The 20,819-nt window shown below is 39.0% G+C and overlaps 1 protein-coding gene across 6 annotated transcripts in view; it reads left to right on the top strand.

Annotated features, from left to right (window-relative positions):
• The window catches only part of LOC126416139 (mesocentin-like), a 614,335-nt gene extending 599,824 nt beyond the window's left edge, over positions 1 to 14,511 (top strand). For all 6 annotated transcript variants that reach the window (XM_050083681.1, XM_050083685.1, XM_050083684.1 and 3 more), the window contains 2 exons: positions 3,366 to 3,558; positions 13,192 to 14,511. In XM_050083681.1, coding sequence (XP_049939638.1) covers positions 3,366 to 3,558; positions 13,192 to 13,199 — 201 coding nt within the window. In that variant the 3' untranslated portion in view covers positions 13,200 to 14,511. The remainder of the gene's footprint in view (positions 1 to 3,365; positions 3,559 to 13,191) is intronic.
• Positions 14,512 to 20,819: the final 6,308 nt, after the last annotated feature.

The following is a 20,819-nucleotide window of genomic DNA, read 5'->3' as shown; positions in this document are numbered from 1 at the left end:
TGTATGTGAAAAAAATCAATTTGCACTGTGGTTTGGTTGCTCATTAGTTTTTAGATCACCCTATATCTGGGTAGGTCAATAAATTTCATTCTTGGACAATACTATGGGTGTAAAACATCACATAAGACGATTCATAGTTAAGCAGTGTGAGTTCATATACATAGAAAAGAAAAACTGAAGAGTTAACTTCGTAAGGAACAATTGGTGAACACTCTTTTTCACTTTGGTTTCTTCATGCTGCTTCCCTCTCGTATCATTTAAAGTGAATGGAATTACTAATGCATTTATATTTACCATGATTTCAGTTGCGTCAGCCACTAACCAGAAATGAAGCTGTCCAGATCACTTAATGTATTTTCTTATTTATAACGTCTTTCACCCACTGCCATTGTCAAATTCAAACTTAGAAGCTGTCAAACAACATTCAGCATCAGTATCATTTGAAAGTGTCCTCTGATATTGACTGATGAGTTGATAATGACACTAACTTGTTTTACTTGTTCAGAGTTTTGATCTGATACGGCAGTAGCCAAAACGATGTTGAAAATAAAGAAATATGGTAAACGATTGAGGCAGCTTCATCCACAAAATGTCCACAGCGGTTACAGAGTCATTAAGGAAATTTATTTCCTTTATTAATACTAACCAAAAAGCAACAACCATAAGATTTTGACAGTTAGGTCCCATGTTGAGTTCTCCATACTGCCAAGGGTATCTCCTTGTACTGATATGGAATGCACTCATCATCTTGATGCCGACTGAGGAGCTACTTGAATGAGAAGTAGCAGCATCATGATCTGGAAAGTGTGCTAAGTGGCTTCGAGAGCAGTATTCTGACCACATGACTGTCCATACCACATCCACATGATGCCATAAGGCAAGAGGATGACATGGCAGCTGGTAGACATCCCTTGGGCCTTCATGACCTGGACAAGGAACTTGCACAAAATAGATAGGAGTAATGTTAATATGTGTATAAGGAAAGATAGTGCAGGTGGTTTGTCATCCATTTATCAGGTTTGAATGTTGTTTGTGAGAAGATTGTGTTATGCCATATATAAGAAGGAGAACAACACCAGCTGGATCACAGCCTATGAACAGGCCAAGAAAAAAATTATTTGATTTTATTGGCAAATTTGGTGTTACTTTTTGTCAAAATATTTATTTTTTTGCCAGATTTGTTGTTGTTTTGCAAATAAGTTAATACTTTTATCAAATTTTTTATATTTGCCAAATTTGGTGTAGATTTTTTGACATATTCGCTATTTTTTTTTGTGACATTTGTTATCATTTCCTGCCAAAGTCGGTGTTGCTTTTGCCAAACACAATGCATTTTTTGCCAAATTTGGTCTTATTTTTACAATTTGGTGTTTTTTTCAAATTCAGTGTTTTTTTTTTTTGAAAATGTAGGTTTTTTTTTTTGCAGATTGGTGTTATATTTTGCAAAATTTGGTGTTTTCTTAAAAATTCAGTGCTTTTTTTCGCCAAATTTTGTGTTATTTTTTGCCAAATTCATGTTTTTTTTTTCTAAATTTGATGTTCATTTCTGGCCAAATTTGATGTTATGCTTTTGCCAAACTCCATGTTTTTACCAAATTTGCTGCTTTTTTGCCAAATTCTGCATTATATTTTCTATTTCAGTGGACATCAAAGTTAATTAAGTGGTAAATTTTAGGATTATATATGAACATTACTGTTGAGAGATAAGATGTCAAAATGCAATTTTAACATTCAGTAATTGTCAATTATGTGTAGTAATAAACTGCCATTCTCAGATTTAAACATTTTTACATAGCAAAATTACAAATTTTGCAGTCTCATAAAGATTGCAGATTTTGTTATTGTTCTGAAAATTGCTTATTTCTAATTATAGTCTTCAGAAAATTTTCCTGTCCCTGCCTGTTGAGATTGGTGTTTCTCATTCCATGATATTGCTGCTTGCATTGGTCAGGAAACCTCGAGTGACATGTGAAAGGAGGGCCATACTTAATGTCTTGTAGGATCTCAACATCTTCGTGAGACTGGCGCCTGAAAGTACATACACGTTTTTCACTTGGCAGTGCAGGTTGGTACAACTGCATCATGTACCTTGAGTCGGTAAATGGGTTTGTTGCAGAAAGTATACACACGGACAGTGTGACCATGGACTGTCAGCACAGTGACCATTGTGGTGGCTTGCCTCAACATGGCAGCAGAGAGAGGCGTGCCGAAAGTAATTATGCTCCTGACATCTGTATAGCCAATGGCTGTGCTTTATTTCTGAGGTCTCCCTGACATTACCTTTCACAGTATTATGCAGTATCACCTGTTGTGTGTACTGTCCCTACCTATCCCAGTACAGTGGGTATGCAACTGTTGTGATGGCCAACACATACTTTTAAATCTATTGTCCAATAAAAATATCTGGAAAAAAATTGCAGAGAGATTGTTGTACCACTACTCACCAGATACCACAATTGCTGAACTCTGGCATAGAGTTGAAGTAGCATGGGTAGACATTACTGTCTGTCATCCAAGGTCAGTTCAACTTGATGCCCAGCCAGATTAGAGCCACTGTTGGTGTACTTTATTTCATATCCCATGTACTTCCAAGTCAGATTTTGTTATTTACTATCCTTCCAGGTGATGCAGTTTCAGTGGCTAGTAATGTATATGAGAGTATTAACAACTTGTAGCAATCCATCTCTGTATACTGTTCATTTGCAAACAATTAAATCTTTTTGTCAGATGAACTGTGCCAAATTCGTGCAGCAGGAAATCTGCTTATCATCAGTGTTCCTGACAGATTGAAAATTAACTTTATTCTATTTGTACATCTTATTCATTACTTAGCTGTTGACAGCTTGCTGTAAACGTACTGCAGCTGTTTAGAATGGCTTGTTCCATTTCTGACAACTCGTGTAGTATCATTAACTTGGGGATACTGTTTATGAGAGATAATTTTATGAGGGAGAATCTGATAGTTGTTGCTGTCAGCTTCTCTCTCTCTCTCCCTATTTTTTTTTTTTTTTTTGCTCCCCCCCCCCCCCCTCCCCCCTCTTCCTTGCTCTCATCTCACATATGTCATTTAAGTATATTTTGCTGAATCAGAAATAATTGTTGGACCATTATTCACTAAGTTCTTCCATTTGCTTCTTGTCTAATAAGGTGGCATCAGGCAAAAGCTTAACATCCCACAATTTAGATGTCATGAACAAACTGTACAGTGCCAGTTCCTAAACACATGGCAGAATGGAATGGGACAAATCCTTGCTTTCTTTAATTTTTTATGAAAGAAACTTAATCCAAATAGGAGAGTATGATTTTAGCAAACTTTGTTATTGATATCTAGTTGGTTTTTAAATTCTACCTATTTTTTATTGCAGTACAAAACAGAAAAAGATGGAGTGGTAGAGACGCGAGTGGAACAGAAAATAACTATTCAGTCAGATGGTGATCCTATTGACCATGACAGGGCACTAGCAGAAGCTATTCAAGAAGCAACTGCCATGAATCCTGACATGACTGTTGAGAAGATTGAGATTCAGCAACAGCAGCAGCAGCAGCAAGGGGCTCCAGGTAACATTCCATGTTACCAATTCAGAAATGATATACTAGTTTTTCCATATACGTGGAGAATGAATAAAACAAATTAAAGCATTGATTATAATAGAGAGAAACATTCCACGTGGGAAAAATATATCTAAAAACAAAGATGATGTGACTTACCAAACGAAAGCGCTGGCACGTCGATAGACACACAAACAAACACAAATATACACACAAAATTCTAGCTTTCGCAACCAACGGTTGCTTCGTCAGGAAAGAGGGAAGGAGAGGGAAAGACGAAAGGATGTGGGTTTTAAGGGAGAGGGTAGGGAGTCATTCCAATCCTGGGAGCGGAAAGACTTACCTTAGGGGGAAAAAGGACAGGTATACACTCGCGCGCGCGCGCACACACACACACACACATATCCATCCGCACATACACAGACACAAGCAGACATTAGCTGCTTGTGTCTGTGTCTGCTTGTGTCTGTGTATGTGCGGATGGATATATGTGTGTGTGTGTGTGTGTGTGTGTGTGTGTGGTGTGTGTGTGTATGCCTGTCCTTTTTTCCCCCTAAGGTAAGTCTTTCTGCTCCCGGGATTGGAATGACTCCTTACCCTCTCCCTTAAAACCCACATCCTTTCGTCTTTCCCTCTCCTTTCCTCTTTCCTGACGAAGCAACCGTTGGTTGCGAAAGCTTGAATTTTGTGTGTATGTTTGTGTTTGTTTGTGCGTCAATCGACCTGCCAGCGCTTTCGTTTGGTAAGTCACATCATCTTTGTTTTTATATATATATAACTTACCAAACGAGAAAGCGCTGGTATGTTGATAGACACAGTAAAAAACACACAAACACACACACAAATTTCCAGCTTTTGCAACCCAAGGTTGCTTCATCAGGAAAGAGGGAAGGAGAGGGAAAGGTGAAAGGATGTGGGTTTTAAGGGAGAGGGTAAGGAGTCATTCCAATCCCGGGAGCGGAAAGACTTACCTTAGGGGGAAAAAAGGACAGGTATACGCGAGCGCGCGCGCGCACACACACACACATCCATCCGCACATATATAGACACAGGCAGTCATATGTAAATGCAAAGAAGTTGGGCAGAGATGTCAGTCGAGGTGGAAATACAGAAGCAAAGATGTTGTTGAATGACAGGTGAGGTACGAGGGGCGGCAACTTGAAATTAGCGGAGGTTGAAGCCTGGTGGGTAACGGGAAGAGAGAATATATTGAAGGGCAAGTTCCCATCTCCGGGAAGTATCCAGATAACCCGGACGGTGTAACACTATGCCAAGATGTACTGGCCATGCACCAAGGCATGTTTAGCCACAGGGTGATCCTCATTACCAACAAAGACTGTCTGCCTGTGTCCGTTCATGCGACAGACTTGTTGCACTGTTGAAGTTTTATTTAACACTATAAAGTGGTTATGTGCATTACTGCTTCTTAATTGCAAAAATATTCTGGAGGAGAGAATTAGAAAACTTCTGTGAAAACTGGCATTCATTTCCTCATGATAGTCACCTTTATCCTGCTACGTTTTTCCTATCAGTGTGTTTGTTATTTTTAAGCTGTACTGTCCATTAGACCATTTACTAGCACCAAACATGCATTATTCGACATCTTAGCAAACCACAGTGTCTTCAAATGAAATTTTCCTTACAGCATGCAGATAACAGCACTCCAGGCCACTGTACCACTTCTCTCAATGATTAACTTCCGGTACAAAAACTTTTTGTGCCAGAAACCAAACTTGTGAAGACAGTTTTGAAGAGACAACTTACTCCCATTAAATAATGCTGCTTATTTGAAGCTTCAGAGAAGTTTGCTTAAAGTAGAATCAAACAATGGAAAATCCAGGACGGTAAAACAAGTATGTGAAAAGGATAGGTTGCTTCTCACCACATAGAGGAGGTGTCGAGTGGCAGACACACATTGAAAAGACTGTTAGATATTGTTAGCTATCAGACTAAGTCCTTCATCAGATATAGACAAAGCAAAAGAAACACACACACAGAAACACACACACACACACACACACACACACACACACACACACACACACATGGCCACTGTCATGTTGTCTTCGGGCCCTAAGGCCCAACTGTGACTGCGTTTGAGGTGAGCAGCAATTTTTGCTGCGGTGGTCGGTGGGAGTACAGAAGAGTTGTAGGTGGTGAGGGGGGGAGGGATAACAGGATGATGTTGGGGTAAGGTATTAGTGCTGCATGTGGGAGCTTGCAGGGACATGATGGGGACAGGATAGTTGGCTGCTAGGGCATTGAGAGGATGTGCTTTGGGCAGGGGGGGGGGGGGGGGAGGGAGGGGGGGTTGGCGGCAAGACAAGAGGAGAGGTGTAGAGAAGGGGATAGGGATATGTAAATGCTCTGGCAGGATAGAAGACATTCATAGGACTGGAGTGGGAACAGGCAAGGGGATAGGTGTGTGGAGAACAGGGACTAGCAAAGGCCAGGGGGTAACAGGAAGGAAGGATCTGTTGCAGGTATGGTTCCCACCTGTGCAGTTATAAAAGCTGTTTGTTGATAGAAGAAACCAGATAATGCAGGCTCTGAAGCAGTTGTTGAAGTCAAGCACATTATGTTGGGCAGCACACTTAGCAACTGGGTGGTCCACTTATCTCTTGGCCACAGTTTGGTGGCACTATTCATGCAGACAGCCGGCTTGTTAGTGGTCATGCCCACATAGAATTCAGCACATTGGTTGCAGCTAAGTTGGTAGGTCACTTGACTGCATTTATAGCTGGCTCAGTGTTCGATGGTGTGGGAGCCACGTGTGACAGAACTGGGATAAGTGGATGTGGGAGGATGTATGGGACAGATCTCGCATCTAGGTGTACTGCAGTGAGACGAACCTTGGGGCAAAGGGTTTTAAGCAGGAATGAAATAGGAGTGGACAAGGATATTGTATAAGTTGTCTGGACACTGAAATACCATATTGAAGCATGGTGGGGAGGATATTTCTCATTTCTGGGCATAGCATGAAGTAATCGAAACCTTAGTGTAGAATGTGATTCAATTGCTGCAGAGCTTGGATGGTACTGAGTGATGAGTGGGCTGCCCCTTTGTGGCCTGGCAGTGCGTATGGGGGGATGGTAGATAAGGCAGAGGAGGGCTTTTTCTGAATAGGATGGGGAGGATAATTTTGGTCTGTGAAGACCATAGTGAGATCTTTGGTGCACTTAGAGAGAGACTGCTTGCCACTACACATCTGACGACCACAGGTGGTTAGGCTGCACGGATGTGACTTCTTGGTGAGAACCTGGTGGCAATGCTGAAGGGAAGGTATTGTTTGTGCTTGGGAGGGTTGATGTGCAAGGATGTACTGCTCCTTGAGAAGGTATTGATGTTATAGAGAAATATGGGTAGGGTGTCCTCACCCTCGGTTCAAATCGTGAGGATATCATCAGTGCATCTGAAGCAGGTGAGGAGTCTTGGACTCTCGGTGGTTAGGAATAATAATAATAATAATGGCGTGTGACGAGGGCCTCCCGTCGGGTAGAATGCTCGCCTGGTGCAAGTCTTTCAGTTTGACGCCACTTCGGCGACTTGCGCGTCGATGGGGATCAAATGATGATGATTAGGACAACACAACACCCAGTCCCTGAGTGGAGAAAATCTCCAACCCAGCCGGGAATCGAACCCGGGCCCTTAGGATTGACAGTCTGTCGCGCTGACCACTCAGCTACCAGGGGCGGACGGTGGTTAGGAATGATTCCTCTAGATGTTTCATGAATAGTTTTGTATAGGATAGTGCCATATAAGTGTCAATTTGACTACCACAGATTTGTTTGTAGATGATTGCTGTCAATCGAGAAGTAATTGTGGGTGAGGATAAATTTGGTTATGGTGACCAGTAAAGAGGATGTAGATCAGGAGTCAGTTGGGGGCTGAGAAAGTCAGTGTTCAAATAGCATTTGTTTAACATAGGGCTTTCATTGCTTGTAATAACCATACATATGTCTACATATTGCAACATGCTGGAATGCACCCATCTGCATTACCGTCTGTCTTTTTTTCTTGTCACTTTTCCCACTAGAGAATGACTTGATGATGCTTCATCAGTCTTACCTTCCTTTCTAACCTCCTCCTCCTGAATTTTCAGCACTGTAATTGGCGACCTTGACCACAGACTTGAATTCTCGTTCCAACCCTCAATATTTGTATTCTCAGACAACATCTTTAACAGCAAACCCCATGTTCATAAGTGTGAGACTGCCTCTCAAATGAAACTGATACAAAAACACTCTCTCTCTCTCTCTCTCTCTCTCTCTCTCTCTCTCTCTCTCTCTCTATTCGTTTAGGCGGTTCGGACTCTTCGTGACCGCATGAACCAAATCACGCCACTTTTTCCTGTCTTGCACTTTCTCCCGTAGACCTTCCAGGTTGGAATGCATTGCTTCTGTGATGCCATCGATCCATCTCATCCTCTGACGTCCTCTTCTTCTAGTTCCTTCAATCTTCCCCATCATTAATGTTTTTTCCAGCAAGGCATGCCTTCGCATTGTGTGTCCAAAGTAGGTCAGCTTTTGTTTTAACATTAGACCTTCCAGGGAGAAATCTGGTTTTATTTGCTCCAATATTGATCTGTTGGTTCTCTTTGCAGTCCATGGAACTCTAAGAAGTTTCCTCCAACACCACAATTCGAAGGAGTCAATTCTTCGCCGTTCAGCCTTTCTAATGGTCCAGGTCTCACATCCATACATCACAACTGGAAAGACCATAGCCCTCACAATATGGATCTTTGTTGCTAGTGTTATATCTCTGGACCTTATAACCTTGTCAAGGTTTGACATCACCTGTCTACCGAGCAACAGGCGTCTCCGGATTTAATGGCTGCAGTCGCCATCAGCAGAGATCTGGGAACCGAGATAACTGAGTGTGGTCACTACCTCCATGGTTTCTCCTGCTATATCCCACGAATTGGTAGGTGTAGTTGCCATAATTTTCGTTTTCTTCACATTCAGCATAAGACTGGCCTTTTCACTTTCATCTTTCACCTTCAGTAAGAGTGTTCTCAATTCTTCTTCACTTTCTGCCAACAGGATCGTATCATCCGCGCACCTGAGGTTGTTTACATTTATTCCAGCTATTTTAATTCCTGCTTCTCCTTCATCTAGCCTCGCATTCCTCATAACATGTTCTGCCTACAAATTGAATAAGTACGGTGACAGTATGCAGCCTTGCCGGACCCCTTTCTGAATCTTTATCCATTTCATTGTTCCATACATGGTTCTCACCGTGACTTCTTGGTCAAGGTATAAACTCTGTATCAGATGAATGAGGTGATCTGGTACACCCATGTTTTTCAGTACGTTCCATAATTTGTTGTGATCGACGCAGTCAAAGGCTTTGGCGTAGTCAATAAAGCAGAGGTACACATCTTTCTGGAATTCTCTCGCTTTTTCCATAATCCACCGAATGTTAGAAATTTGATCTCTAGTTCCTCTTCCTTTCCTAAATCCAGCTTGTTCTTCTGGTAGCTCTCGATCTAGATATTGGCGAAGTCTATTTTGTAATATTTTCAACATAACTTTGCTAGCATGTGAAATAAGTGCGATTGTTCGGTAATCTGAGCATTCTTTAGAACTGCTCTTCTTTGGAATGGGGATGAATACTGATCTTTTCCAGTCTTCTGGCCACTGCTGTGTGATCCATATTTTTTGACATATTGAGTGCAGCACTTTCACTGCATCCTTTCCAGTGACTTTAAACAATTCTGCTGGTATTTCATCATGTCCACTAGTTTTGTTATCAGCCATATTTTCAAGGGCCCACTGGATTTCGCTCTCCAAAATATCTGGCTCTAGTTCTAAATTAACATCAGCAGTAGGAGCCCTGTCACTATGCAGTTCTTTCTTGTATAGGTCTTCTACATATTCTGCCCATCTTTCCTTAACATCCTCTGCTTCACTCAGATCTTTCCCGTTTCTATCTTTTATCATTCCAATTTTTGCCTGGAATTTTCCTTTAATTTCTCTAATTTTCTTATAAAGATCTCTTGTCTTCCCCGTTCTGTTACTATCTTCAACTTCCTTGCACTGTTCATTAAAAAATATATTTTTATCTCTTCTAGCTAATTTCTGAAAATCTTTATTTAATTCAAACATAGCTGATTTATCTCTCTTGATTTTTGCTTTCCTTCGTTCTTCTGCAACTTGCAGTGCCTCAACTGATAGCCATCTAGCCTTCTTACTGTTCCTTTTCTTGGGAATGTGTTTCTCTGCGGCCTCCTTGACAGTATTAGCTTCTTCTGTCCACATCTCTTGCGAGCTTTTGTCCTCCAGCTGTAATACATTAAATCTGTTTTGTACCTCTACAGCGTAGTCGGAGGGTATAGAGTTAAGGTCGTATCTGCAAGTTGGGATACTTTTTGCTACATTCTGAAGTTTCAGCTGAAATTTTGCAATCAGGAGCTCATGATCTGATCCGCAGTCAGCCCCAGGTCTTGTTGTAGCTGACTGAACTGCACTCTTCCACCTCTGATTGCAAAGTATGTAATCAATTTGGTTCCGGTGTTGGCCATCTGGTGGAGTCCAGGTATATAGGCGTCGTTTTGGTAGTTGAAACAGTGTATTAGTAATTATCAATGAATTTTCTTGGCAGAATACTAGGAGTCTCTGTCCAGCTTCATTTGTTGTACCAAGACCATATTTCCCTGTTATACCTTCTACAGTTTGATTTCCCACTTTTGCATTCCAATCTTCAACTATGAAGACGATATCATTTTTTGGTGTTGACAGTAGTAATTCTTGTAAATCTCCATAGAACTGGTCAATAATTTCCTTTTCAGCATTGGTTGTTGGTGCATAAACTTGAATTACTGTGATGTTGAGGGGCTGACCTTGGAGTCTGATGGACATCATTCTATCATTTTTATATTTGCATCCCATTACAGCTTTTCTCACTTTATCACTAACTATGAAGGCTACCTCATTACTTCTGTTGTTATCGTGCCCAGAATAATACACCATATGGCCATCCGAAGCAAATTCTCCCATGCCAGTCCACCTCATTTCACTTATTCCCAATATGTCGATGTTAATTTTCTCCATTTCTCTTTTCACTATGTCTAGCTTTCCTTGACACATGGATCTTACATTCAATGTTCCTATGCAGTGCTTCTCTTTGCACCATCTTACACTAGTTCCCAACAAAAGCTGATAAAGGGAGAACACCTGAAAATTCTGCACTTGAAATGAGAGCTGAGGAACATGCAAGTAACTGATGCTTGGCAGTGTCTACAACCTTTTACTGATGGGTTGGCGACAGGGTCACAATACATGCAGAGATATTTGCGGCACAGCAGTGGAAACAGGTTTGTTGTTGCTCTTACCGAGGCAATGGCATCAAGGCCCCTCTATCAGGTGGAACTGTTTAAAGTCTCAAGGTATTTTAATCACATAGTAGTTAACATTAACACAAGTATTTCCTTCAGAGATGATGTGCCACCTGGAGGAAAATATGTGAAACTTATGTTACAAAACTTTGCTGTGCAGAATTTTTTTGTAGTTTTATTTCAGAAACTTCAGTTTGCTGTTGAGAAGTTACTTATTTATTAATTTATGACAGTGAGAAATCCGTACAATGAGTTAGTCATGAACTTCTCTCAATACCTGCATAGTACATTTTTAGTATTTTCATCAAACCATGCTATGGCAGGGGGACTCTGACATGTAATGGGAAAAATAATAATTGGAAATAAATGAGCAATGAGGATACATTCATTAAGTTTCCTAGGATTCACCTTCTTGTTCAAGAAAGTGGCCTCCGGAAATAAAACATAAATAATCCAATTACAGTACCACCAAACTTTCCAGAAATTAAAAAAAGAGATTAGAATGAAATTTTACCAAATCATGTCTGTTCCTAGAGTACTGTATTGAATCAGAGTATGAGCTGCAATATGAGAGTAATTGAGAAGAATAAAAATATACACAAGAAGTAGAATGTCGGCGAAAAACAAGTACAACATTTCACATACATGACTATGGAAAAATGGATTAAGTAGCTGGATGGAATGGGCTGTAATGGTATTTCCAATAAGATACAAAATCTAATAATAATAATAATAAATCATGAGACTGTTCACATTACTATGGAATTATTTTTAAAGGTGTATTAGTGTGTATGTGTTATTTACCTTGAATGTGTCCTTACACATTCACCAAAATTGATCAATTCATTGGTGGTGGGTGGGCAGTTGACTACAAATATGTTCTTGCAGTCCACTGGAAGGCATAAGTAGTGAAGTTCCCACACAGCTTCGCAAGAAATAACAATCGAAAATGCTCTGAGTAGACATGTGCAAATGCAGGGGTGTGTGCACCGGGTAATGGATGTACTTTGAGAGCAATTGCTATTAATTGAACATATTCGGTATGTATTCTAAATGCTAGCTCAGTCTGATTTTTGTTGTATCACCTTTAACTGATTAAAAGAACACTTCGGTAAACTGCTTGTCTACATTCACAATTGATAGAGTTTGTTGGAATTTGTCTCAGCGTAAACTCACAGTAGAGGTCAAACACAGTCATGAACTAACATGCCATGATAAATGGGTTCGCAGTAATGCAGGCAGTTTCTCCCTCTTTGTCAAACCTCAGAAGTACATCAGCCAGGGGATGGAGATTGTTGGGCCAACCAGGAAGGAGATGGAAGGCCAATGCCATAAAGAGGATCAGTATATATGTGATGCTGTAGGTAAATGACACAAGAGCTATTTGTAATGATGACATGTATCATGAGTACTTAACCCTCCAACCATCAGCGAATTACTGATTTTTCTTTATAAAATCGCAGACCAGTTTCATTTGATAATTAGTATAGTTCAAAGATTGTAACAAGAAAACCAAGACTTAATTTAGAAGTGATTTTTGACTGACATTTAACGTACATAATTCAGGAAACATGAAAATTTGTGTTCAGTGTTATAAACACAGGGAAAAGTTTATGGTAATTTTTGTTGAGTTTGGTATATTTTGAAGTAAGGTTCCATACACAAGCTCGCAAAAATGGCTACAAAATTGCTGGCATGAGACTGTATATGTGTAAGTGTATGGGTGATACTTGAGGATGTGTAAAAAAACTCCCGACATTCTAGAGCAACAGGAAAAGACTAGATGGGAAAATAGTGGCTCTTGATGTTCTAGAGCAACCAAAAAAGATTTGACAAGCAAATAGTGACTTCCGACGTACAGACAGGCTATAAACTATATCCAGTGTGATAACAATGTGCCCTGCAGGATCACTCGGAAAGAGCTGAATGCAGACATGCACGTTGCCTCTGGCTGAAGATAAGACATCTTTTGTGATTGGTAATTTTAGCATAAAAATAATAAAAAGATGAAACATGCTTTTGCTCCATCGATTATTATACAAGCTATACCTAGAGCACTGTTGTTTAATTAATTTATAAGGTATTTAAAAGCATATTTATGTGTAACAATATTGTGGCCCTGCAATATGACCTACATGCATTGCCAAGGGGAACCACCAAATTATCCCTAGGGAGTGGGAGGGGACAAGTTATTATTGGTTATTATGCCTCTTGCTTATGCACCCTATGACTAATACTGCTGTAATGGATAGCTGATTGATAAATTTGCTTATTCCTTTTGTTATTTCTTGCTCTTGTGTTTTCAGGGCCCTGAAGTGACTGAACAGCCACCTGTGAAAGCACCTTGTGCCACCTGGCTGGCCCCTTCACTGCCTCAGCACAGTTTTGTCCGTTCTACATTATCATCAGAAGTTCAGCAAAACTCAGAACAATAACATATATATATATATATGTTCACGTTTGTTTTATACATACACGTTGTTCTTCAGTCTTAGATTTTTGACACATATTGTGTGCAAAATTATTGTAAAATCTCAACTTTTTGTTAATTAGCTCTATTTTCTCCCTTTTTTATGCTGTGTGATGTGTGTGTGTGTGCGTGTGCGTGTGCGTGTGCATGTTTTCCATTTTGTATTTACGACGACAGCTTTTTGCTTTGTTTTCTAGCAGTCACATAATGACTGCCTTGCAGCATTTTTCATTATATCACCAATGCTGAAGAATAAAAGGCAGGTACTGCATTCTTACAAAATTCCAACTTTCATGCCAGTGGAAAAGAGTAAATATATATAAGTTTTGAGTGCAATGGCTAAGTTGCAAAATAAACTGGAAAATCTGCTTTGCCTGTATTTGATAATCAGTGGTAGTGCACATTCAAGAAGCTTCTTTCAGCTTCCTTCAGAATACTGGGATGGAATAAATATTACAATCAATATTGTTGACATGTGGTCAAATTCAGATGTTTAGAGGCTGGACTGGTTCAAAACTGTATGTGAAAGAAACAGAATAAGGATTAAGTAAATGCAATTCAATCCCAGTGCTTACACTTGTGATATCCATTTTAGTAGGATCTGTGGTATCTTTAGAAGTTGAACTGCAAGATATCAAGAGGAGCGCCTTTTGTGTTTGTGGCAGGAATATTGCCTTCTGTTGCTTGCCATGCAACATTTCAGACTGAATGCAGAGTTTATTGCCTAAAGTGCAACTGACCAATAAAAAGATTTATTATATCTTGAAAAGTCTAAACAAGTTGAAATGTAAAATATATATATATATAATATATATAAACGTACAATGAGCAAGACATTCCAGTTACTTAATTGACAAGAACTTGTTTATATTTCTTTTACTGATAAAATGAGCCATCACAGAGACATAACTGTGAAGGTTGGCATTTGTCCTTTGTGTGCTAATGGCAGCTAGTTCCAAATATTGTTTCCACTTTTTTTGTCTTGATGCAGAATTTGCCTCCTACTAACATGTTCACGGACTGTAAAAATGTATGTTGTAAATATTTATAATAATGGCACATTGATTGTCAAAAAGGTGGAATCGTCATATGCTTGCCATTCAGAGTATTTGCATAGCACTGCTTCTGTTATCAAAATAAATTTATTGATTGAATATATTTTAGTTTCATTTCACTCCATATTTATTGTAAAGCATTCAGTTTATTTAGGTAAGTTATATGTGCTGCAAGTATTTCTCACTTAAAATACTGTATTGCAGTGTGTTTTTCTTAAAAAGTCCCACCTACAAAGGAGTAATACACATTCACATCTGCATAAACACCTTAGATTTCTTCTGCAATCTTTTTTGTCTCATACATTGCCAGCCAGTGACCGAGGTAGGTTAAATTGATGTAGAAAATGTGCAGCTTGCACATTAAGGCTAGGCTGTTTTATGTAATTTGGTAATGATGGAGTGTAAAACATTTTGTCGGGCAGTGTACATACCTCAATGAAACTGATGATGGTAACAACACAGGATGATGATGGAGTGTAAAATATTTTGTCGAGCAGTGTACATACCTCAATGAAACTGAACATAGTTTCAATCAGGCACAGAGGACGATATGGTGCCGACCACATACCATGTAATCCTCTACCATAAGGCATCATTTGTATGTGACGTGGAAGGGCATGATGGAGTAGCTTTGCAGTTTGTCTCATATGAGGCTGATTGCAACATCATCATGCTCATGTCTTCTCCCAAGGAAAAACCAGGGTAGTACCAGGAATTGGACCTAGTCCTCTGTGTGGCAGTCAAGGCAAGATGACCACTCAGCTACTAAGGCATACTTTTTATTTATGTAGTTTCTGTAAATTAAAATAGCTGTAACAGATGAAATTTGCTATGAAACTAACTTGTAAGAGTACCTACTGAAATTCGGATAGCTTTAATTCAAAGGACTACTCACACCTCATCTACATCTTTAAGCTCACTGGGAAGTGAAATATTACAATAACAGAAAATCCACTGTGGCTAAACAAGAAATGGGAGAAAGGTAACCACTCACCTGTAGCTGATTGATACATGGGTGCCATGGCATTGATACAGACACATTACTACCTTTCGAATGGTTACTCACACGCACGTGGCGCGTACACACACACACACACACACACACACACACACACACACACACTGTATGCAAGCTGTATCTGATATTCACAGTTATTCAGCAGTCTTAATAATACTGATGTCATTCAGAGACAATGCTATACTGAAAGGTAGCTGGCAATAACTTTAGTTGCTGTGCACTCAAACTGATGTATTTTTAAGCAGAGGTATCGTGCTGCAGCAACCTTTGATATTTTGGGTGCCATGAGGTGGAAACTTAAATAAGGACACTTCAATGGAAAGCAAGATTAGTGAGTTAATATTCAGTAGTAGTTGCAGTAGCACACCTCTGTCAGTATGCATGGCGATTGTTTTCCTGTGTTGTTACCGTTTTTGTTTAATGTGAATTTCAAGTACAAATACACATGAAGTACGTGGAATAACCAACTGCTGATTGGTCTGGGTGAGTGGTCACTCACTTCTCAAGCATGTCCAATGATTACAAACCAAATAAGACTTCCCTGACAAAATAGGATTCCTATTACGATTAAGTTAGAATATGAAAGTGGATGTTACATTATCATATCATTTAGAGCGCAGAAAAATGTGGGGTATAATGTTTTTCCCTGTTGAATTGTTGCAGCTTGAGACTGAATGTTGTACCACAAATGTGTAGAAACTGTTAATCTGTGGCGTAGTCATTATCTTGTACCCAAATACTCAGAGGAGTCATTAGCCACTATAGAGTATTCAGTATTCAGTATTGTATTAACAGAGAAATAATACTGGGCTTCTGTGCAGTTAACATCAAACACAGTGGATTTTCATTTATATAGTGTTTTTAGTCTTATTAGAAGATAGGTGGATGCCCAAGATTTGTGCAAGGTGCATAATTTATTTTTGTAAATATGTTTTTCATTATTTACTTTCTCATGGTGTGCTGGACTATCTTCACTTGTGCCCTCATAATATCTTAAAAGAAGTCTAAATGAAATTCACCATGTGATGGGGTGTGAGGAATGTAGAGGAGCTAAGATTTTTTATTAACTGTAATTTAAAATGGAATTATTTTATGGGCTCACATGGGTGAATCAGGAGGAAGCTACTATTTCAGTGCAGTACTGCTGTCATGATGCTGGCCCTTAAACATTGCTTTAGGAGGCACACAATGCACTTCACCCACTGTAACATCCTCCAGTCACTACAAGATCAGCACTATATCAGAAAAGCAGCTCCCTCTTACCTCACAGGGGCAAATCAATTCTGTTTTAAATTACAATGAATAAAAACTTTCCTCTCCTCTCTCAGCTTTCATTCATATCATGAACTATATTTATGCTACTTTGAAGAAATTAGTGGTGCAGTAGTGGGGCTGTTTTATGAATTTGCATTCTCCCAGTAGTATTATATACCCCAATTAGGGTCACTTGCAATAGTGACCTAAACATTGGTTCATCATTTTTAAAATATGACACAGTCTACTACAAAGAAGAATTTTATGTAAGTTGATTTACAGAGGTATATACATATTAAAACAGTACACCAGAAGACTCTAAACTGTGCAGAATTAAAGAAGTGTGCCACAAGGAAGTTGTTCTATTTAAATAAAAAATTCTGTTGTGAACATTTTGAAAATTCAACCTGCAGTGTAGTAAACACATTCGTGTGCAATGTTTAAGAGAATATTGTCTCAGTACAAATAATTTCTATGTTTGATGTTCACTGATTGGATGTTGCTGTTAATTTTGAACTACTCCATATAATTAAGGAAAAATTCAGCAAGGGAATATATCCGCAGGGATGGCAGAGGTAGTATTTTGAGGCCCTCGAACAATGCCCTGTACTAAGTTTGTGAACTGACGCTCTTACTATAACTCTCCCTTTAAGACCAAGAGGAAGAATTATACGACAAAAAGAACAAATACTGTTACATATTCTGATTGTGAGACTGAGAGATGTAGAATCATTGTCCACTGATGGAATAATAGGCTCACAATTTCCAATTCACACCTGTGTGAATAATAATTATTACAGGCACGTCAGTTTGATCCCGTTAAGGTGTGGGACTTAATAGAGAATTGATAAGCAGGCTCCGAAAAAAGTTTGCTATCATTGGTAGTGATCTGCATGAGATGTAAAAAAAATGACTGCTAATTGTTCGTCAGCAAGCCTTTCTTCCAGAAACCAGAATAAGTACTCACAAAAACTTAACACCTGATCCATCAGCTGTGAAAATGGTGTTATTATTCTTTGAAATAAACCCACTTCCACAATTTCATGTTAACATACTTATTATCAATGAAAATTACAAATGCTTGCACAGGCAATGGACAAGGCAGGAGAGAGAGAAGTGTGTCTCTTAAAAAACAAGTGAGAGTGAGACTGAATCTCAAAAAGCAGGTGATGAACAACTTACAAAAATTCAAAGGTAGCATTTTGTTCACTTTCATCATGATAACTGATGTACAGTAAATCTGCCTTCCCTGGCCATGAAAAGTCATCGGATTTCGTATTTTCAACAACATCTATAATACGAAATACAAATCACTGGCCCCTTTGGTTGAGACAGAGAATTTTCTTTATAAAATTACTCGGTGTAAACAAATGTTTCTTTCACTGCAAAGTGTGCCTCTGTACGATGTGTATTTTATATTTAAAGTCATTTTCTATAAGTTTCACTTCATGATTTATAATTTTTTTTGTCCAGATCGTTTTAGCATTAGCTCACAGTTTGTTAATCTGTACTCATGGTTTCTGTACTTTCATTTTAGTTTGACTTAAAGTCGCCTTATACTAGGCACATAAAGGTTTAAGCATTTCACTCAATTTTAGTTTGTTCACTTAACATCTAATAGAAAATTACAAAGAAAATCATTTCAAATGTTTTTCTAGGAAGAGAATTGAGAAAGTCACCTTATCATTTATTTGAGGTAAAATGTCGTACATCAGGGTTGCCACAGGTTCTGGAAATTAGGCATTATAAGGGAATTTCAAACATGTCAGGGAAATCAGGGAAACATGAAAAAAAACACTGAAAAATTTTGTTTTTGTCTCAGTAGATGAAATGGTTTGTTTACTGAGATGTCATGCATCGTCACTGGTTGGGTACAGCTGAGCACGTGTGCTGCTTTCCTATTCCCTCATCCCTACTGCTTCACCCCTTCCTACCACTCCCTCTGCAGTTGAGCACATGTGCCGCTTTCCTACTCCCTCATCCCTACTGCTTCTCCCCTTCCTACCACTCCCTCAGCTTGCAGTTAGAGCTGTCACAACATCTCGCCACTAGCCTAGCAGCTGCTGATGAGAGGCAGGGATGAGTGAGGAGTGGTTCATTTGGAACCGATGCTCAGAGACTGTAGATGCAGTGGCTGGAGATGCAGTCATGTGTGCACCAGCTGTGTGTGGAGTGATTTTGTGAATGTGCATGTGCTCTCATTTTCTGACAAAGGCTATGGCCAAAAATTTAGTTGTGAGAGTGTGATTGTCTTTTCTACATGCCTGTCTGTGGCTCAGTATTCATCTTTATCGTGAGTTGCTACCTATCCTCATTATTACTGATTCTCAGAGTATTTGCAGAAATTATCTGTTGCATGGATTGATCGCACCATGGTCCCATTTCATCAATGTGCTGTCTGTGACTCCCGGATAGCGTGGCCACACGAGTGGATTTCCATGACAGGCTGAAACTGCTGGCCATTTCTGCGGGTATCTCTTAACGGATCGGGCCTGCCGATCTGAAGCCCTTTGTTTATCACCGATGTGCAGGTCTCGCCCAGCAGATCTACTCTCATTGCACTGCCCACGGGTGGGGTCTATTTGTGTGTGGCGTAATGCAGTGGATTTTCATGGTTTATCCATGGACCCAGGACTGTAGTGTTCCTTGGCAGGCCAGAGGCCGTGGTCAGTCGATTTGTTGGCTTACACAACTCTTCCTACCTTATACATTTCTTTCAAGAGCCCTATTTCTTTCTGAGGTTATTTCTGGAATTGGTGAAGGTATTTTAAATCTGTCTTGGGACTCCAAGGAAATGTGTATTTCTGTCACGAAATATGTTTCATTTTATTGAAATAAAATAATATAAGTGGTCTTAATGAAACACATATACCATTTGGCTTGCTTTCTCTACCTAAAAATAGTTCACTACAATAGATGTTGATGTTGGTACTTAAAATTTTTGATCAGATTATGAAACACCGTGTGCTTGCAAGTTTTATTTATGTATTTCCTTGTTTGGCACTGTTGATTCTTGTACTGTAGTTACAAATATGGATTATCAACTTATGTCTTTACTTACCCTTGAGATCATTTTTCATTTTTGTCCTAAAAATTTAATTTGTAATGTTTTCTAAATTTAAATAAACTTTATTAACAATCTTTTATAAAATGTCAATAATTAAGAATTGATATTTGCAATAAAAACTGCAATAAACAATTAGAAACAAGAGTAAGTGCATTTTTAATTAAAATAGTAATTAGATATATGGTACTTAGCACATATTTAATGAATTTTACATTTCAAAGATTTAGGTATGCCAAATTTAGTGAAAAAGAAAGAACAACTAGTGCGATACTTTAAATGTTGATAAAGAGATTAAAATTGTGGATTACCATTCTATAATGCTACCGATTCAGCTGTGCATCCTGTATTAAAAAATTCCTTTAGTTTAGTTAATATAGTTCCTCAGAAAAACTGAAAGATGATTTTCTCTGAAAACTCATAAAAACACTAAGAACAACCTGCTACTCACCACTTTTTGACAGTGTTCCACACGCATTTTACTGTGGAACAGAAAGCAGTGTCAGACACTTTCACACTACATGTTACCAGAGCGACAATCTGAGCACAAAAGCACAGAGATTGCGACTGTCAGATGAGTTTTTAAATAAAAAACTGTATTGCTGAAATATGGTTAAGAAAAAAGTTTATGACTTTCGAACATTAGATTATCTTAAAGTTTCATTTACCTTAACACAGTGATAAGATATCTAATACATAAGTAGGACCTACTTCCAAGAGCGTAACAACTCCGGTTTACATGGGCAATGTCTGCTGGCAGTCACCACATTTATGTTTGTTTGCATCAGGTTTGTTCTTGTGATGAACATAGTATAAAAGGTATTGCAGCCTATCTTTCACAGTTGCTCAAGCTCAACACTACGGGAGGGCTGAAAGAGGAACAGTGACACCAGCTTGACTAAGAGTTATTATATGATTGAGGGAAGGGGAGCAGTGAGTGAGCAACAGATTTCATTGTGCGGCCAAACTTGGGACTCTATGCTTCTTTCTTTGGCTTTTTATGAACATTTACCATGTGTAAACAGCAGTTTGCCGAATACAATTGTAATCAGTATCAAACTGGCTTCAGAATT

The sequence above is a fragment of the Schistocerca serialis genome, chromosome 8, assembly GCF_023864345.2.
Source record: "Schistocerca serialis cubense isolate TAMUIC-IGC-003099 chromosome 8, iqSchSeri2.2, whole genome shotgun sequence".
Classification (NCBI taxonomy): domain Eukaryota; kingdom Metazoa; phylum Arthropoda; class Insecta; order Orthoptera; family Acrididae; genus Schistocerca; species Schistocerca serialis.
Note: the sequence above shows the minus strand (reverse complement) of the source record. Positions and strands in the feature narration are given on the sequence as shown.